The sequence below is a fragment of the Centropristis striata genome, chromosome 14 (genome assembly GCF_030273125.1).
Source record: "Centropristis striata isolate RG_2023a ecotype Rhode Island chromosome 14, C.striata_1.0, whole genome shotgun sequence".
Classification (NCBI taxonomy): domain Eukaryota; kingdom Metazoa; phylum Chordata; class Actinopteri; order Perciformes; family Serranidae; genus Centropristis; species Centropristis striata.
In genome coordinates this window covers 10,211,435-10,231,564 of record NC_081530.1, presented here as the reverse complement: position 1 = coordinate 10,231,564, position 20,130 = coordinate 10,211,435, and the positions used below count along the sequence as shown (strand labels likewise).

General features: G+C 38.6%; 1 protein-coding gene across 3 annotated transcripts in view; it reads left to right on the top strand.

Moving 5' to 3' along the window:
* The window catches only part of phactr4a (phosphatase and actin regulator 4a), a 50,746-nt gene extending 39,741 nt beyond the window's left edge, over window positions 1-11,005 (top strand). For all 3 annotated transcript variants that reach the window (XM_059349752.1, XM_059349753.1, XM_059349751.1), the window contains 7 exons: window positions 1,950-2,179; window positions 3,959-4,121; window positions 5,413-5,468; window positions 7,898-7,959; window positions 8,045-8,182; window positions 9,622-9,698; window positions 9,869-11,005. In XM_059349752.1, coding sequence (XP_059205735.1) covers window positions 1,950-2,179; window positions 3,959-4,121; window positions 5,413-5,468; window positions 7,898-7,959; window positions 8,045-8,182; window positions 9,622-9,698; window positions 9,869-9,884 — 742 coding nt within the window. In that variant the 3' untranslated portion in view covers window positions 9,885-11,005. The remainder of the gene's footprint in view (window positions 1-1,949; window positions 2,180-3,958; window positions 4,122-5,412; window positions 5,469-7,897; window positions 7,960-8,044; window positions 8,183-9,621; window positions 9,699-9,868) is intronic.
* Window positions 11,006-20,130: the final 9,125 nt, after the last annotated feature.

Sequence of the window (20,130 nt, the reverse complement as noted above, 5' to 3'; positions counted from 1 at the left end):
AAATATCAATATACGATATATATTTTTATCGCAACAAGAGAGCAAATGTCAAGTCAATGAAAATATGACATGTCACAAGCAGTTTTATTGAAACCGCTTATTTAAGTGAACATAAATACTCTATAACAACAGAAGTACCTTTTTTTAAAATCAAAGCTCCATAAAGTGCACATTTAAATAAAAAAAAAACTTAAATAAAAATTGCCTATGAATTAAAGTAGGCCAATCTTTTTCTGAAATAAATATATTTCTATGAGTAACGAATAACGAACACTACAAAATATTTAGATATGACAAACCCTAGTAAGAGCAGCATTTATATATAAAGCAGCTTGCCTGGATCAAGGATCACAGCTCAAATTTGACCTATATCGATAAATGCGATATGGTCTAATTTCATATCACAATATATATCGATATATCTCTTGCATCGATATATCGCCCAGCCCTAAGCACAGTGCTAATAGGCTAACAGTTAGCTCTGTAGCAGTACAGTGTGTATGTGCTGCAGCAGGATGTGTTCACTTACCGTCCTCCGTTTCTTTCCAACAAGCACCGGACACTGTGCCCAGTTAGCGATGGTGGCCGCAGTGAACAGTGATTCGTTGACCGTCGGACAAAGTGGGAGGTGTGTGTTAGACGTCACACGTGACGGCAAATTTCAGCTTGGCGTTACGGCCCGTTTATAAAGGTAATCACAGAGGCGGAATATTGGTGGGACTGTTGGAAGCGGGGACCACTATGAACGGGCCTTACCGGCAAGTTGGGAAATTTGCCGTCAATTGATCCCAGCATCTCGCTTCGGGTTCATTCATAGTGGAGGCGAGACGTTACAGAGCCGTAAATGTCGGCATGAAACGGCACTATGAAAGGGGCTGAGCAAACCAGACCGGTAATAATTCTTGGTTATGGCCTTACAGCCAAGCCTGTTTGTTTTGTCTGTATAATAGTTGTCTAATAGGATTCATATTCATATGCTAATATTTTCCATAATTACTTTTGAGCTGTACTTCGTCCCTGTGCTTAGTTACATTACATTCTTACACCTAATGAATTAAATGGCAGTTCAATTGAAAGTGAAGCAAAGAGCAACTTTTTCCAGCAACTTCCACAAACTATACGAACAAGTTGAGACATATATACAGATTTATTTATATAGCCAAAGTGCACAGATGAATTATTCATTAATCACAGAAAAAAAAACAAAGTGAGCAATTATTCAACAAAAGAAGAAGCCAAGCAATACCACCAAAGAAAAACAAAGGGAACAAAAGGAAGAAGCCTGGGGTGGGCCAGGTGGAAGTGAGTGATCACCCACCTGTGTGGCTCAGAGAGCTGCAGGAGCTGAGCCAAACCAAAATAAAGATGTACGCGTACAGATTTTGAATAGGCTGCTACAGACAAGATGACAAGGCAAATCTGTCATGCAAAGATTATACATCAATCACTTATTATTATTATTATTATTTTATATAAATATACTGGCCCCAGTGCCAGTTTGGATTGCTCTCTTTAACTAATTTATTAGATTAACATATTTAATTTGCAAGACACAGCGGGGAACTGGAAGCTTCAGATTCACAATGGATGTTGTTATTGGATTTGTTGTTACCTTTATTCTCTGATTTGCTCTGCCCCTGAGCAGTTTCCCGGGCTGTTGACCCGCAGGTAGTGTTTTGCTCCAAAGCTGCCTGCAGGAGAGCAGTACTCCTCAGTCAGCCAGTGAAGTATCATGTACAACTGTGTCTTTTCAAAAACAATCGAGCTTTGTTCCTTCACCTGGCAAATGGGTTGGAAATTGCCTGCGGCTGTATCTAATGGCACTCTACTGCATAGCGAATTCAAACATCAGAACATTGTGGTGTGAAGATGCTTTAAAGCATTGCAGTTTATTCTCACCGTCAGACGGTAGGCTTCTTCAGCTCTCTCACAGCTCTACGTGTTCACAGGCCAGAAGACGATGACTTTGACATGGAGGAGGAGCTGCGGAAGCTTCACCCCCAGAGGCCTACTCGCCAGCCGGGGCTGGAGCCTCGCAGCAGGAGGGGCTTGGTGGGAAACCTCAGAGTGAGCTCCATCCCTGAGGTTGTGAGGGACAGTGATGTGGACACCGACTCTGACGGCCCCATCCTGTACAGAGACGACGACGATGACGATGATGATGACGACATCCCTCAGGGTAAGTTTGTCTTTCTTATACTTCTCCATTTAAGTTATAAATGGCATGAAAATGTGAAATACTTGCCTGCAAGTGATGTTAATTTGTGACGTTTTCAACACAATTAGATGGCCTTATATCACAATGTTAATGTTTCGACTTGAGGGGGTGATAGGGCTGGGCGATGTGGACCAAAATTCATATCCCGATACATTTAGGCTGAATGTCGATATACGATATATATCCCAAGATTTTTATTGCAAAGTGAGAGTAAATGTTCAGTCAAAGCCAAATACAGCATATCACAAGTAGTTTTATTGAAACCATTTATTTAAGTGAACATAAATACTGTATAACAGGAGTTTCTTTTTAAAAAAAAATCAAAGCTCCATAAAGTGCACATTTAAATAAAAAAAAACTTAAATAATAATAGCGTATGAAATAAAATAGGCCAATCTTTTACTGAAATCAATATATTTATTATGAGAAAAGAATAACAAACATTACAAAATAACTAAATATCACAAACCCTAGTAAGCACAGCATTTATATATGAAGAAATATTTTTTTTAAACTATATGGATATATCCGATATGGTCAAAATCCATATCACATTTAAAAATATATCGATATATCTTTTATATCGATATATCGCCCAGCCCTAGGGGATGATCACGATAAGTTTCCCAGTCAGAAAATATTTTTTTGTACTATTTTCTTTTCCCTTGGCCCATTCTTTATTCTTATATCACATTTTATAAATCTCAGTAATTCTGCTGGCAAACAAACAAACTGAACCAATACCACGACCTTCTTGATCATGGTAATAAAATGTTTGATTGTTTTCTGCCAGCTTATTCATAAGAATAAAAACAATGGATTCAACATCAGTCTCTATTTTATTAAGTTCCGTTTCTCTGTGCTCTGTGAAAGCTTCCTCTGGTAAAAAGTTATGCAATGTGCATGTCCAGGGCTTTTATTGTGAAAGGTAAGAACAGAAGGAGTGGATCTGGTTTGTGCTCACTCTGTCAAGGTTAAAATGACTAATGGTTGTGGTTTTATAATCCTCATTAAAAAATATCATGTGCTTTTTCTGCAAGTTCTGTTCTGTATTTGCAACAAAAAGAACAATTTGATGAAAATATGTAAGTGCTAATGGAAAAGGAAAGAATGCCCCTGGTGAATAAAAGCCTTTAGAGGATGATAAAATCCATCTTCCCAGCCAGTTTAAGAGGTGTTTCCCAACAAAACAATACTTTTTTAAATTGAAATGTTTAATGTTTTCTTCATTAAAAAAAAAAAACTAGACTTTTGGTCCATATCTTCCAGCCCTACTGCAACATTGTCACTTCTGCACACTGTTGATAATGTAAGTTCATTCATAGAAGGTTTTAAACTATAAATCTGGCCATATCTTACACATTGCACCATTTTCTGTTGCAGTTTGTAAGCACAACATTCAAAGCTGACCCCAGGTCAGGTCCTCCCAGGCTCAACTACGACTAATGAGCCAGTGAATTTAGTGCTGTTCAGTCTAGCGAGCTAATGGCATTTATGTCCATACGTGACACAATTTAACAGAGTTTATGACTCATATGACACTTATTACAATGTCAGCGAGCCCACGTCCAGAAACGTCCCCAACACAGCACCACCACACACTTCTAATGAGTCTTGTGATGACTGTGATGATTAAGAAGGATTACTTTTGTATGAATCTGCACATTGTTTTTTTAAATGAGAACATCTCTATTTATGCATGTATAATAAAAACATTTAAATTGGCCATATGTGTAACAGGCGGGCTGGCGAGTCGTGTGAAGAGGAAGGACACGTTAGCCCTGAGGCTGGAGAGACAAGAGAGAGAGGAAAGGGAGGCTCAGGAGAACAACGAAAGCATGAGCTGGAACAACCGGGAGCAGTGGATGGCAGTGAGGAACAAGATCAGCAGCACACTGACACGGTAAAGAGCTCACATTAGGGCTGTGCCATATCGTATCGCTCACAATTATACCGATATAATTTTTTTATGGGTTAAAAAAAATGCAAATCATGATATTGTCAACATTCCTACTTGTTGCCGTAGTGGCGTAAGGGTTCCCATTAATGACCTAGACCAGTGATTTCCAACAGGGGGGGCCCGACCCCCCCAGGGGGGCGCCAAAGATCCACGGGGGGATCGCGAAGCCCTCTTGATTTTAAGGGATGTAATAAATCTAATGTGTTAAATATAGATAGGTCAGCATTTAATTCATTAGTGGGACAAAAACAACTAAATAAGGGCTACATTAAACGTTTGTTCCTTTATTTAAATAGAAAAATCACTATAGAAAAGTTTAAAAATAAAGGCTTTATCGTGAGGATAAGGACGTGTAACATCCCTGGGAATGGAATCAGTGGTTGGGAACCACTGACCTAGACTGTGGTGGCTCCAGAGTCTCATGTGCTGCACTAACGTCACATTTCAACCTACTGAAAGTATATCTACACTGTAAAAAGTGTTTGTAGAAATTATCGTAAAACACTGTCAAATTACATCAGAAATAGTATATTTCTGAATAGTAAAATTAAAATTTGTATATCACCGTAGTAGACACTTTTAATTACCGTAAATCAAAGAATAGCACAAAACTTGAACTTTTACTGTCATAAACTGTAGGAAACGCACAGTTTTGCTGTAAAAAATATAACATTTTCATGTAAAGTTAACGGAGAAATACCATGATGTGTGAGTGAATGACACAATTACCCGAAATATAACGTGAATATTCAGTCTAAAGTACAGTTTTTGCTAATACTCAAGAGACAAGAGTACATTTTTTTGTATTTGGCAACTGTTGAGATTTGTACTTTACATTTCATTTTAGATTTATGATTGATTTTTGTTTTGTTCTACATTTTTTATTTATTTATACAGACTAAAATCATATTTTCTTTATATTTTTCAGTATTTTTTAATATTGTCAAGAATATATGATATCGTGATAATCTTTTAGGGCCATATCGCCCACCCCTAGCTCACATCACATCAGCTAACTGATGCACATGATGCTGATATATGTCCTTATCGTGGAATTGGATGTGACAAGTCAAAGTCATCCCTCTCAGATATAATGATCTACTGATGCAGTTTGACAGATTTCATACATTATTTATCATGTAATTCATATTGAGTGAGAGACTTTTCACACATACAGAGAGTTTGTCACGTTCTCAAGACATAATATGTTCCTTTTTTCAATGATCCATATCAGGCGGCTGAGTCAGAGGCCAACAGCAGACGAGCTGGAGCAGAGGAACATCCTTCAAGGTAAGGCTTCCCCTCCTACCTTCCATTCATCATTCAGGTGTGTTTATTTGCATTCAGCTCCTCCGCACCACAAGGTCAAAAAGCACACGCTTCATTTTTCTCATCTTTGCTGAAATCAATAGTTGCATTAGTCATTCGTCCACTGGCTAATGTTTTTTCTCTTCCTGCCTCAGGCATATTGATGGCCACTTAACACATAGGAGACTGAGCAATATTAACCCTTTATAGGGCACTCATTGAAATACTTGCAAATTTCAACCCCCCACAGAATATTGGAGGATATTACATACAGCCAGAATGTGTACTGTGGAATGTGTAAAAAAAAAAACCATACGGATCGGGGGAGGGGAGTAATATTTTGAGAAAAAAGTTTATGAGATTAAAGTGGCAAATCTACGAGAAAAAAGTTTTTTTCCACTTCTTTCTTGTAAATCTGACTGTTTTCATGCAGATTTGCCACTTTAAATCTCTTAAATCTGCAGTTTTTTTTTCTTGTAGATTTGCCACTTTAATCTAGTCAATTTGCAACTTTTTTCTCGAAATATGATCTGATCTTTGCTGATTAGCTGGAAGAAATCCATGTGGCTCTACGACCAAACAGAGAGACATGGGGACCTCATTTTAGGTATCCGCTGAAGTTACCAAATATAGTTCTTCGCCTGATAAAGGGTTAATGGTGATTTCACTTTATTTAGATATTGATGTTAGACTGATTTGAATATTAGTGCTCCAGGGGGGCGTCCCGGTGGCTCACATCACACGTCATCACACGTCAGGTAGAGCGCTGACCATGTATGCGGTGTGCTGCGGTGGAGCCGGGTTCGAATCCGGCCTGAGCTCCCTTTGCCGCATGTCTTCCCCTCTATACCCCCTTTCAATCTCTCTCACTATCAATAAAGCAACAAAAAATGCCAAAAAAATAATCTTAAAAAAAAAAAAAAAATAGTGCTCCAGGGCTCAGATGCACCAAACCCCCACACATGAAGTTGTATTTTTTAAGAACACTACTGATGCACATCTGTAGTATATGGTAATTGTCTGAAGTGAGAGACTGAATAAAATATGCATGTGCTCTTTGGTATGCAGTCATCCCACATGCACATTGTAATGACTCGTGAGATTTAGGCCCCGTTTACACAAGGACACTTTCAGGCAAAAACGACAAAATATTTTATGGGAAGTGCCTTTCGTTTAGACGGTGACGGTGTTTTTGGGGCTTAAAAACGCAAAAATCTGAAATCACCCTCCAGATTGGAAAACTTGAACCTTATATATTAAATATCTTCCACATTAAGCCTTTGATGCACAACATGGGTCTAAAGTGACCCGACTAAGTTTTTATATTCTATATCTTTGCAGTAAATTAATTTCATCATTCAGTATTCCAGGTTTTCCTCAAATAACTTGTTTTTGATCGTCATACATCCTAATTTTTGTTTTCATTTCTTACTTTTTGAATAAAATACTTTTTTTAATCACTACGCTTTTAATGCACAAGATCATTTTAGACCCATGTTGTGCATTAGAAGGTGTTTATATGTTGTCATCAATTCACTAATCACCAACTTAAAACCTGACAAAGAAAACACAAATATTAACTGTCCTATTTAGTTAAATTGGTGTTTTTCCAATTGAAATTATTATTTGGTGGCCCTCAAAAGTCCCAAATGTTAAAATGTGATTTTCCAATGGAATCTGGTGGTTCTAACAACTCTTTTAAAGTTAAACCTTAAAAATAAGACATATACTCAAATTGTTAATTCAGTGTATCACTTTTTGTATCACTACGCTTCTAATGCACAAGGTCATTTTTGACCCATGTGTTTAAACTTGAGGTAATAATACAAAAACTATATTTCTTCATAAAATATGAAAAGAAAAATGGATATAATGATCTGTTCACAGCCAGCATGAAATAAGATAGAAAATGAATGTTGGTCATTTCTGACCCATGTTGTGTATCAGAAGGTGTTGATATGTTGTGCATCAAAGGGTTAAAACTGAATATATTTACAGAAATATCTTAACACCCCCTTTTCGTCTGGCTCCTGGTGTTCAAAATGAACACCCCCCTCTGATGTTTGGTTAAAAACATTGGAAACACATTGTGGAATCCTCCTGCTGCGGTGAAACAGTAGTGCAGCATCACTGTGATACCAAGTTGGATCCCAGAAGCAGGTTTTAACATAATACTTCTCAGAATCTGTCAACACGTTTTGATCCAGGACTCATACTGTGTCTCTCTTATCCTCAAATGACTTGGCCAAGACATCGATTGGCACCCGCTCTCTAACAAAGCAGCGCCTTGTGCAGAGCATGGCGCTAATTAAAGATTCCCGTTACGGCGGCGTGCCGACAGCAGCTCGGGTGAAATCTACCTGACTGGCTGCAGTGTTTCCCCTCTCATGGAATGTCTTTTCTCCCCGCAGCCAAGAATGAAGACGATCGACGAATGGAGAGATCTGAGATCAAACGGAGGCTCACAAGAAAGGTCAGGATGTTATTATTGTGAACTACATGCTAAGCAGTACGACAGCTAACACGGATGTTGCTTAACATGTTCCCTCTGCCATCAGCTGTCCCAGAGACCCACCGTGGCTGAGCTCCAGGAGAGGAAGATCCTGCGTTTTCACGAGTACGTGGAGAGCACCCACGCCCACGACTACGACCGGCGGGCCGATAAACCCTGGACCAAGCTCACTCCTGCTGACAAGGTGAGACTCAACACCAGGCTTGGAATGTCGTCATTTTAGGGGCAAGGCCATTTGGCGAAGTTCACTTTTTTTTTTAAGGGCACAAAGGCCACATGAAGGGGCATAAAGGCCGTTTGGTTAAATGATGCTGGTTTTACCTTTCAGATTAATACCTTAACATTCTCGTTCACCAAGAAACATTAATGCACAATATATTGAATATATTAGAAAGAACCTTTTTGGAAAATGACAAATGAACCTGTTTTGAAAAGATCACAAATGCATATATTTTTAAATGATGGCAAAATAAATCTCCTGCCTGAGTTCATCTAAGAGTTAAGAAAGGAACCTGCTGAGGTGAAATTTACATCAGCTAAACGTTAGCGATATCCCAACTAGCTAGCTATCGCTAGTTTTCATGACACAAAAATGTAACGTTAACGAGTTGATTTTAAATAGGCTAATACAATGGTAATTACCTATCAATAGTACTTTCTATAAAAACGTAAATGTTAAGTCCTGTGAAATACTACCACATAGTTCAGTTACAACATATCAAAACAGCTTGTCCCGCTAGCTTACCTGTGCTGCGCATCAACACATGGCTCATTCGAATATTCAAATGAGCCATGTGTTGATGCGCATGTCTGAAGGATGGAGAGTGGCTCGGGTTTGACCAATAGGATGGCTGTATAATGCCATAAGCCCACCACGCGTCACTAGCGTTGTGTTTATACTGGAACTTTGACAGGGGCTCAAAGGCCACCTTGCCCGTAAACATTTTTTCACAGGGCATCAAGGCCAAAGTGCGTGAATCCGTCGTGAAAATTCCCACCCTGCTCAAACCACAACACCTCTCCCTGTGCTAACAAGGCTCTTGTAGCTTAGCGCTTCTTAGAGCCTGTGCATTTTTTTTAACAGCAATGTATTTTACTTTGGTCAACTCTGAGAGGATTTGCATTCCAAGCAGATTCCGTATCGAGGAGGAATTTCAGGAATGCAATTCAGATGCTGCTTAATAGCTGGACTGAGTCTTACCAAGTGAATTAGCTGGTCCAGTGAAGCTCAGACAATATGTAGGAACGGGAATTATACATATGCTGGACATCATTTTTCATGTGAATGTTTTACTCTTTTGTCTCATAAGAGAGGTTTTTGGCTTTTTATTTTTTAAGAATTTTTTGTCTGTGTCAAAATCTGAAAATGAATAAATATTTGGTAGTTTATGACCAAGACAATCTTAACGAATTGTATTTTTAACAACTGGGAGTTTGTTTTTTGTTTTTTATTTTATCCTCGAAGGTCATCAGAGTAACGTTTTTTAAAGTCTGGAACATCAAGGGTTAGAAATGATCTAAATATATGTCGCTTTGATCCCAGACTCTATCTCTTCTTTTGTGCTATAAATGGATAAAAGCTTTTCCCCGCTCAAGTGCGTTTTCTTTGACGTCTCCTTTCAGGCCGCCATCCGCAAAGAACTCAATGAATTCAAGAGCTCGGAGATGGAAGTTCACGAAGAAAGCAGGATCTATACCCGGTCAGGCTCGTATACAGTGCCCATTAATAATTCACATCAACTGTTCTCAAAGTTTATTCAGCAGAGTCATCAATACTTTATTAGTTCTGTTTGCGCTTTTGAAGATTTTCAGAAGACGTTTGCAGTGATGAAGGATCTAAAAAAAATCTCTTTTTTTCTCTTTTTACCAGGTTCCATCGGCCTTAGCTGTCCATGCTGACCAGTACCCAGCACTAATACTGAGAGGAGTGAAGAGTCTCCTCACCATGAACTGAACCTGTGGTCCATTTTTACTGACTGCCTGCTAACCTGCTTTAGCTGGAGACACTGGAACCAGAGCTACAGATCAAGTCAAACCCACAGGTGGTTCTCAGACTTACTCCACTGTGGAATTCAGGACAGGAGGAGTTTGTTGGTGCGTCCATGATGGAGGTACCTGGTGCCAACACTGAAAGAGCGAGAAACCCCGCCCTCAGAAAGAGGTAGAACTGAAAAGATAACTGACGGAGAGTTCTGACACTGTCTCCCTCCGGGGAATCCGCTCTCCCCATGCCTTTACCTGCCTTTATATTCCATTTTCTACACAAAGACTATGCACATAAACAGATCATTTTAGTTCCTATTAACTGTCAACGGTACCATTAAACTGATCTGTTTAACTCTTGTTTATTTGTACATGTTAGGTACTGCAAATGTCCACCCAGAGGTGCCACACAGTACCAGCCTTAACTCACATACTCACACACACTAGTGTAATTTAAGTTTTAGACAAAATGTGAAAGACTTCAGTGTGTTTCTTATTTAAAACTCGGCTCTAGCTCTATTCCAATCAACAGTGTGTAGCGCTGATTCCAACCTAATATCTGAAAAGTGTGCATTTTACTGTATTTTGTCGATCATTTAAATGATTCTCATGGAGCACATATCACTAGATTATTTTTCTAATAAGGCACTTTATGTACCTTAATTGGGTGTGTAGAAAATTTAAAAAGTTCGGAGCCTATAATTCTGTTTATAAATTGAATTATTCAAGCAGGAAAATGTACATATTTTTATTTTCCTGGCTGTTTTATGGTACTTTATATATGCAAGTCCATAGCTGGCTGCAGTTGTATAGATCAGTTATATAGATGTGATTGACTTTATATTGTACATCCACAGTAATGCTGACATGTTTTAATTGTAAAGTATTTCTCAAATGTTATAAGTAGTAATGGTACTTTTTTTTTTTTTTGATACAGAGATCTTTAAAACGTTTTTTTGCAAAGCACACTGTATAAATGAACAATCCACTCAGAAATTAAAATAACCTGTGATTTTCATTTCAATTTGGTGTCATTATTGCAGTTATTCATCAGTGTAATCAGTCAATCTGCTGGCTGAATATTAAGTGTATGGCCTCTTAGAGTGACCAGATGAGGGCAGTGTTATATAAAATGTGCAGAACAGTCTCCAGTGTGTCAAAATCCAATAATAGTCTCCAACACAAAGCAATCCTTCATTAGAATCACTTCTCCCCTCACAGAACTGTAGACCTGTGTGATCAGCACTGATTGTCCCTTTAACCTCCCCTGTGATGCCAATTAGCAGTGAACAGACATGGAGTCAGTCAACAGGAACGCAGCTCTCCTCCACTTAGTGTTCACACACTAGCTGAATGTCAAATAATTATCACAACGAGCTGATCAGAGAGACACACCTTTAATATGATGCATTATTTTAGTGTACTCAGAAACATGAAGAATCCTACTCAAGAATAGCACCTTTTCAGGCACAAGAAGTACATAATTCATCAATTTTTAAGGACCAATAAGCAATAAATATGACACAAAAAAAAGATATTACCTTAGTTTAATATGCCATTTCTAACCCTGAAATGCACTGAGTTTATAGAGCCTGGTGATAGGAGAAAATCATATATTGCGATCATAGACTGTATATAAATAATGAACGTAGTAACCGTAACATCATGTAATTCATGTTAACATTAACTGGAGCATTAGCTGGGATGTTCGTTTTGGCTGGCAAAACAAAAACAAAATGTATGTTACTTACCTCAGAAAACTGAGCAGCGACTCCTTGGAGTGTCTGTTAGTCCAACCAAACGCTGAACAAGACATTTTTACTGAACAAAACGTTCAAATAAACTGTCATTAAGTGAAAATACAGTGAAAGGGTCAAAGTTATGAGACCAAACCGCTAAACGTCCTTTTTTATATCTATATAACGCTATATACAACTTTATTGACACGTTGCCGTGGATACACATTGCTCTGCTTCTCTGCTGCCTTGTCAGTGACCTGTCAATCAAAGGTAGCCACGCCCCAAATCATACAATTCTTTATCTTCTATTTTCTTCTAAATGGGACCATTATTTACACTATTAACAAAGTGCTTTGAAAAAGATTTTTTACCAGTGATTGAGACCATAGTGTTGTTCTAAAAAAATTTTCAGAGTTAATAAATCAAGTGAGAAGTTTTCAAATTTTGCACTGAAATGAATGGACAGATTTTTTTTGCAGCCAAACTTATCACCCCCTGCTGGAATTCTCGGTATAATGCAGCTTAGGGCACTTCCTGGTTTGCCTCCCTGCTCAGACCCGGAGGTTGCCGCCTGATTGCGATTAACTGACCAAGTACCTCGATATCGTGATTGTATTGATATTGTAGGGTTTGTTATAGGTCCTTTCCATAAACATTTTTTTAATAATCAGTACTTAAGATATATATTGGGTAAATGCAAACTATAGAACATTTGGAACAGTCTGGTAAGTATAAAAAATGACACCACAATATCAATATTGATGTATTGCCCAGCCTTAACAGAGAGCCATTACTCTTGCAGTCCAGCCTGAGCTACAAATAAAAGTAACATTTCTTCAGAAAACAAATCAATAAGTCACTATCTCTCAGTTTCATTTTAACATAATTCTGTTGTACAAAGACAGTTTGGGAACTACAAAATAAACAATAACAAATGGCACATCTATAAACGATAATGGGTTAGTGGCTTGCTATATTATAATATATATCTAAATAAATTCTATTCTCCATATTTTGAGATTCAAACTGTGTTCTGTTATTATTCATTTTGCAGTTACTGCACTGTGTGTTGCATACATATTGAGCATCTCCTACTCCTAGCAGTCATTTTAATTGTGATAGGTCATGCTCTTTAAATGTGGCATAACAGAGATGAACTTGTCAAAGTAAATGTTTCCACCTCAGCCTCACCTGTTCAACAGTGGACACTTGTCCTCCCTACCTCTCTCTTTCTGTCTCTGTCTCTCTCTGTCCGTCTGTCTGTCTGTCTGTCTGTCTCTCTCTCTGTCTCTCTCTCTGTCTGTCTGTCTCACTCTCTCTGTCTGTCTCTCTCTCTGTCACTCTCTCGCTCTCTGTCTGTCTGTCTGTCTGTCTGTTTGTCTCTCTCTGTCTTTGTCTGTCTCTCTCTCACGTCTCTCTCTCATGTCTCTCTCTCTCTGTCTCTCTCTCTCTCGCTGTCTCCCTCTTTCTCTCTCTCTGTTTCTCTGTCTGTCTCTCTCTCACTGTCTCTGTTTGTCTCTCTGTGTGTCTCTCTCTCTGTGTCTCTCTCTCTCTCTCACACAAACACACACACACACACACACACACACACACACACACACACACACACACACACACACACACACACACACACACACACAAGCTATACACAAATTAGAAATTGACAAATTCCTCAGGACAGTAAGATCAGTCACTGTCTTGTAGTAACAGGATAAATGCTATGTGCATTTATCCTGACAAGACAACTCTACCTGCACACCTTGGAAAAACCACATTGATTTTCGACAGTTTTGACACTTGTGATTGACATGTTTAGTATTGAGTTCTAGATGTTGTCATTTTGGAAACTTGAAGGACTTCTCTGGCTAAAAGTTTAGTTTCAGAGTTCTTTCTTGACCTTGGAAACAGCAATTCATAACAGTTCAACTCCAGTTTTACTTTCAGTATTGCAACCAAAGAAAAAGTGAACTCTGTTTTAAGACATTTATAAACCACTAAAAATATTGAGGTAATAGATTAAAAGTGAAACATAGCTTTATTTTCTCATAGACCTCCATACAATTGGACGTCTTTTTGCAACCAGTGGAGTCGCCCTCTGCTGGTCATTAGATAGAATGCAGGTTTAAGGGATTTCTGCACCTGCTCCATTTTTCAGACCTGGAGGTTGGTTCTTGATTATAACCAAAAAATCTCGCCACTCTCTTCACACACTATTGGCAATTTGATAAATCATGTTATCTCAAAGCACAGATTAAATCTCACTTTCAGTAATCATTAGCAATCATGTCAAACCAGCAGTGATGGTAGAATGCAAATCCATAAGGCCCCATTTCATTAAGTTTCTTCCCCATCTGCTGCTGTCATTTCCTTTCTTGACAGATTCTCCACTTGAATCATTTTTGCTTCATTATGAAGGCTGCAGCTTGAATGATTGACGTAATCTCACCCAAGAGGGATTCATCAACACCTTTATATAAGAGGTGTCTGTGTGTGCCCGGCTCAAGGCCATGCCAGGTCAACCTGTGGGTCTGATAAGGTGTCTCCGGTACTTCACAGCCAGGCTTAAATGAATCCTATTAACTCTGAGCATTTGGATCCTAATCAACAGATTGTCAGCAGATATCATCTCTGAATTGGTTAGCCTGTTATCACATTGTCAGATCGTTTGCTCAGTGGAACATGTGTTAAACTAATTAGAGCCACTGACAGCTTGGCCTGCAGCCGAAAATCAGCCAAAGAAGATCCACAGCTGTAATGCTTTTCCTTATATCTTTAACCACGTTAGCAGCATTTGATGACAATGTTGGTGGTTAGTTGGTTAGTACATACAATAGAGTGCATATAAAGATGGATGACACGGCAGCTTCCCAAAAGTGAAACCAAATGCCTTTTTTGCCCCTGGTGGCTGGCTCAAGTATAGGGTTATAAATCCTGCCCCGTTAGCAGATGGGACAGAATTACAAGAACGTCATATATATTTGATGTCATTTTACATAGTTCTTATTATACTTCTGTATTTTCAAGTGCTCATTTTACTAATAAGTTTGATTCAAACTTGGGTTTGCTTCAAAAAGGGGTTCGGACTCTTGCGTCACAGCAAGAGGGTCGTCGGTTCGACTCCGGCCTGCAGCTCTTCTGTGTGGAGTTTGCATCTTCTCCCCGTGTCAGCCTATGTTTACATGACACTTGAAAAAAATGAATTATTGCCTTAATCCGACTAAAACTGGACAACTGAAGTGCATGTAAACGTGTTAGCCCTACTGATGTTGGCATTGTGAAACTCCGATCAGGACACCCAGATAATGCAATTGGAATAGGATTTTCGCCGGCATGTACGCGTTGGCATACGACCCCGGAACAAAAACATCCAAGAAAGCCGGTCACATTAGCCAGTCACACATTAGCCGGTCGCATTAGCCGGTCACATTTTCCTGTCACATTAGCTGGTCGCACATTAGCCGGTTGCACATTAGCCGGTCGCAGCCGTATCTCTACTGCACAGGCTCTGGCTCCAAGTAAATCCATCACCGTATTAGGATTAGTGGTTTTATATACAGTCTATTGTACAGACATTAATGGTCCCCAGAGGATGAATTCTAATTACTTACGTGATCCTCTGATTTGGCCTTTTATTTCAGCAGATTGAACATATTTGTTTTTGATGACATGGTCTGACAACTACTAAATGGATTGCCATGGACAGGACAGATTTTCATGGTGCTGAGCTGACTGATGACTTCGGTAACCTCACCTGACTTTTCATCAAGTACAACCAGCAGGCCGTGGTTTCACCTACCCTGAGAAATCTCAACATTTAATGGATGGATTTGCAGAATTGTTTCTACAGACACTCATGGTTCCCAGATGGTGTCTTTTAATGACTTTGAGCTTTATTTATTAGTCAGACATGCAAACCTGTAACCTTCATGATTTTTTGACTGCCTTAATGTAAAGCTTGGGACTGCTAATTAGCTTCATCTAGTGAATGCTATCTATCACAAGTTGGATGTAACATTAGCTGGCTGTTAACATTTCTACATTTCCATGGAGTCAACATTAGCTAGAGTACTTGTTATTCTAAATACCACTTGTATAACATTGCTGACATTAGTGCGCTGTGACTGCTCATTAATGCAACATAACCATATTGCTGTTAATTACATCAAAAGCATTGAGCTCCTCAGCCAAAGTGCCAACGTTAGCCCCTGGGAATTCCACACTCTGTATGCTAAGATTAGCAAGGTTTATACTTTCATAACCACAATGTAATTAAACTATTTGTTTGTTTTGCTTTGGGACATGATGCCATGGTGTAGACATTTAGCTGAAATAGAACTACATTACTTATGATATTCACCTTTTTCACCCCTGATGAATTGAATCCCTAATTTGTGTTTTTTGTTTTTTTGTGGGGTTTTTTTAGTATTTTTATTGCATTTTCCAACATAGACAAAAACAACCACACCCTGTGGCCACAACAACAATTTTTACAATCTCATTTAATAAATACATTTTAGGGTGATGCGTCTTCAGGTGTTTTAATTAAATTGCCTGTGTTAAAATTAGTAACACTCGTGCCTCCCCTTGAGATTTTATCTTTGCACACGTTACATGTCGCAGTCTTACTGGTGGTGGTGGGAGATACCAGTGTGAAATATTGCCACACCTCCGACATGATAGTGCTACTTAGCTTAGCTCCAAGCCTCGCGTCAACCTGCTCTGACACACGTGTGTGTCTGTTGTGTCTGAACTGTGCTAGAGCTTAACTGAGCGAACCAGTAAATAGATTACTAATTTAATAAATTACATGGTATCAGATCGGTGCCTGGACTCCAATACTCGCCGAAACCGATGCCAGCATTTTCGGCAGTATCGGAGCAATTTCCAATACTGGTATGGGAATAACTCTAGTAATACTGTACTGTAAGAAACTTTGGCCGGGTCCATTTTACGTGGTACTTTCAATTTTATGCAGTGCATTTAGGTTCCTGTAGAACAATGCGGGATCGTGGAATCGTGGAATGGCCCGAAATTATTCTGCGGGCCGGACTGGAAGCTTTGGTGGGCCGGATGTGTCGCCAATTGATGGTCACTGATATCGACTTTCATCCAGGAGACCGGTGTTCACTTCATGTTTGTGTGTAAAAAAGTTTTAAGTTACTTTTTCAAAAGTGTGAAGTTAACATGTAAAATAAATTTCAAAAATGTTCACAGTCTGCATCCAGGAGTAAGTAGTTGTTTTTTGTTTTTTTTTACCCAAACCCTGAGCTTTTTCCTAACCTTAACCAAGTAGTGTTGGTGCCTAAACATCACCAAGTATTGGTTATTTTTTTATTCATACAGTTATAGTCTAGTCGTAATTTCTTGAACCCAGAAATGTTGAGTACCCTAAAGTTTTATTGCAGAGATGTCATCAATAGGCCTAATGGATGGAATTTAACCTGGTTGCTAAAAGTTGCAGTTTGGGCAATTTGCATAATTAGCATAACAAGCCAATAAAGTCAAGACACCACAGGTGAATAGGGTAAAAAAAAAAAATACTAGATATCACCATGAAACTTTCTCAGTTGATTACTTATGTTAAGATGAGAAAAAAAATGTATTGCATGTTTTTGTATTTTAATGTTTACATATGCAAATGAGGCCATATCTCATCAAATATGCGCTAATTTGCATACAGACAAAATCAGATCGTTTGATGAAGTCATGCTCAATTTTTTTTTTTCCAAGGGTAAACATGTGCAACTTTTAGCAACCAAGTTTCAAGAATTCCATCCACTAGGTCTATAGATGACATTTCTCCAATAAAACTTTAGGGTACTCAACATTTCTGGGTTTACTATTGGGCCTATGGGGATTACGACTAGACTATTAACCACGGGTGACGGTATGTTTTTTTCCCCAAATAATTATTACCACCATGGGAGGAAATCAAAACAGGTTCCAGCTGATCATAAATGCTTCAGATTCAATCAATCTGTGGTTTGTACAATGTCAAAATGTATTCTCAACCATAGACCCGCTGGTATGTCTGTCGATGTGTGTTCCTGTTGTCCTGATGTCTCTGCAGGGATACAAGACTAGCAACCAGAAATAAAAGCAACTGTGACTTTTTGGTCTCATAAATAAACAGAAATTCTCATAATGCCTTATGAATTATTAAATAAGTATCACCACTTTTGACAGAGAGTATGATTTATTTGCTTAATTTAAAATCAGGAAGGCGAGTCATCCTTACAAGTTTATACATTCATTTTTCAGAAGAATCACGTAAATGCGACACAAAAAACAGCTGAATAACTTTACTTCTATCTGCGTTGAACCTCCTCTGAAATTACACAGCAAGAAAAACAAAATCAGGAAGTATTAGTGTCCTCAGAAAGCAGCCCTGCATGAACGTATAATTAACCATGAATTCCAGTTGACAGTCACTGTGTTGATTGGTGACTTATTAAATATGTTCTCACAGAAAAAAAAAGAAATTGTGAGCTTCGGCTCGGATATGAGCATTGAATATTTATGACTGCATTGGGGCAATGAAAATTTTATGTCCAATTTGTCTTCCTGTGGACTAATCGATGCATTGAGTTTTGGTGGCAGGCGGCTACATTAGTGACAAATCATAATTTAACCACAATATCAGATAGCAATGATGCAATGCAAGATTTGGAAGGGATTAATTATATTTTATGTGATAGCCACATCTTGGTTAAAGGCTTACAATAATGAATCCCCAGGTTATTACAGCAAAGCCAAAGCTTCACCCTGACCACTCTCTGCTGCTGCTGACACAGCACAAATGAAGACATTGCTGTACAGACAGTAGCCTAGGGGAAAGCTATGAATGAAGATGAGATGGATTATAAAGGAGGAAGTGTGGGCCGGTCATCACTGAATCATTAGAGGACCCTGGGAGTCTCCAAACAGCTGCTCCTCAGGGGAATGCTGGTGAGAAGAGGGTTGCTGATGCAAAACTGTAATTACTTTTCAGTGTATATAACAAAGCCTGCTGCTACTCTCCGTCACCATGGTTGCGAGCCAGGGATCCCTCGCTGCTCCGTGATGCTCATGGATACAGCATGGCCTTAGATCAGGAGAATGTGTTCTGCCACATGATGGGATGCTTTGTGGTGAAGGTGGATGCAGGAGGATGGGGGAATGGAAGAGTGAGAGCAAGCATCAAATTTAAAAGACGTCCTCCCCCGGCAGGAGAGGACAGGCCTGGGATGTCATTTTTCAGAAAGCTTGGGATCAAAGAATCGCACCGGATCCTTCATGTCACCATTACTACTTCCTCTGTGATCCTGTGGATGTCCCTGAGACAGCTGAGGTTATTGTTAATCTGTGTATCATTCCTTCTTTCCATTTTCAATTGGCAATCAAAAATCAAATAATGAAAAATGTACTGGTTATTTTGTTATTTGTTTTTTATTATAACATAAAAAACGAAAAAATGCTTGTTTTTTCATATTTCAATATTAGGCTCAGTCAGATCATAAATACGAAATGGAAAAACGGGAAACCTGGTTGATGACAGCTGCTACTTATATAGTACATCCTGAACACTTTTCTGTATAATGCTTTAAAGGCTCATTGTGCATAACTCACTCCAACACTGTTTATGTACTATACCAGTAGGTCCCACATGTTTTTGATGGATGGATGAGTGGATGGATGGCTGGATGAGTGGATGGATGGATGGATGGATGGATGGATGGATGGATGGATGGATAGATGGATAGATAGATAGATAGATAGATAGATAGATAGATAGATAGATAGATAGATAGATAGATAGATAGATAGATAGATAGATAGATAGAAAAATAGAAAATACAATAGAAAAAAAAGAATAGAACAAGGACACTTAAGAGTTAAAAAGAAGATCAGTTGGTAGGTAAGGTACAATGGCAAGATGATGGTAATAATGTTACTGTGACTAGACAGTATATAATATATAATAATAAGATAATAGGATCACCCTTTAATAAATAGAAACATTTTTTAAGAAACTGTGATGAAAGGTGTAGGGGTGCTGGTGTGTTGTCAATACGACAGGTAAAAAACATAATCTCACTGTGCATTTTTGCTGAAAAACAGCAAAGACCCTGAATCTCTATATAGTGTCAGAGGCGCCGCCCCATTCTTTCCTATGAAAGTTACTCAGTGGCCCATGAAGATAACTTCCATGTAGAAAATGTCCCGGATTAACTGCATTTATGGGCCTATGGAGCTGACTAGTTCTGGTTTTGCAGGCAACTAACTTCAATGACAATGATTTAACCAGACTGCTCCTCTACACTCCAAATTTTTATTTGACTGAGTGAATCTAATTCTGATGGTGAAATGAATCACTTTGCAAAAAATACAAACTTCAACCATTTATCATTTAGATAAAAACTACATTTAG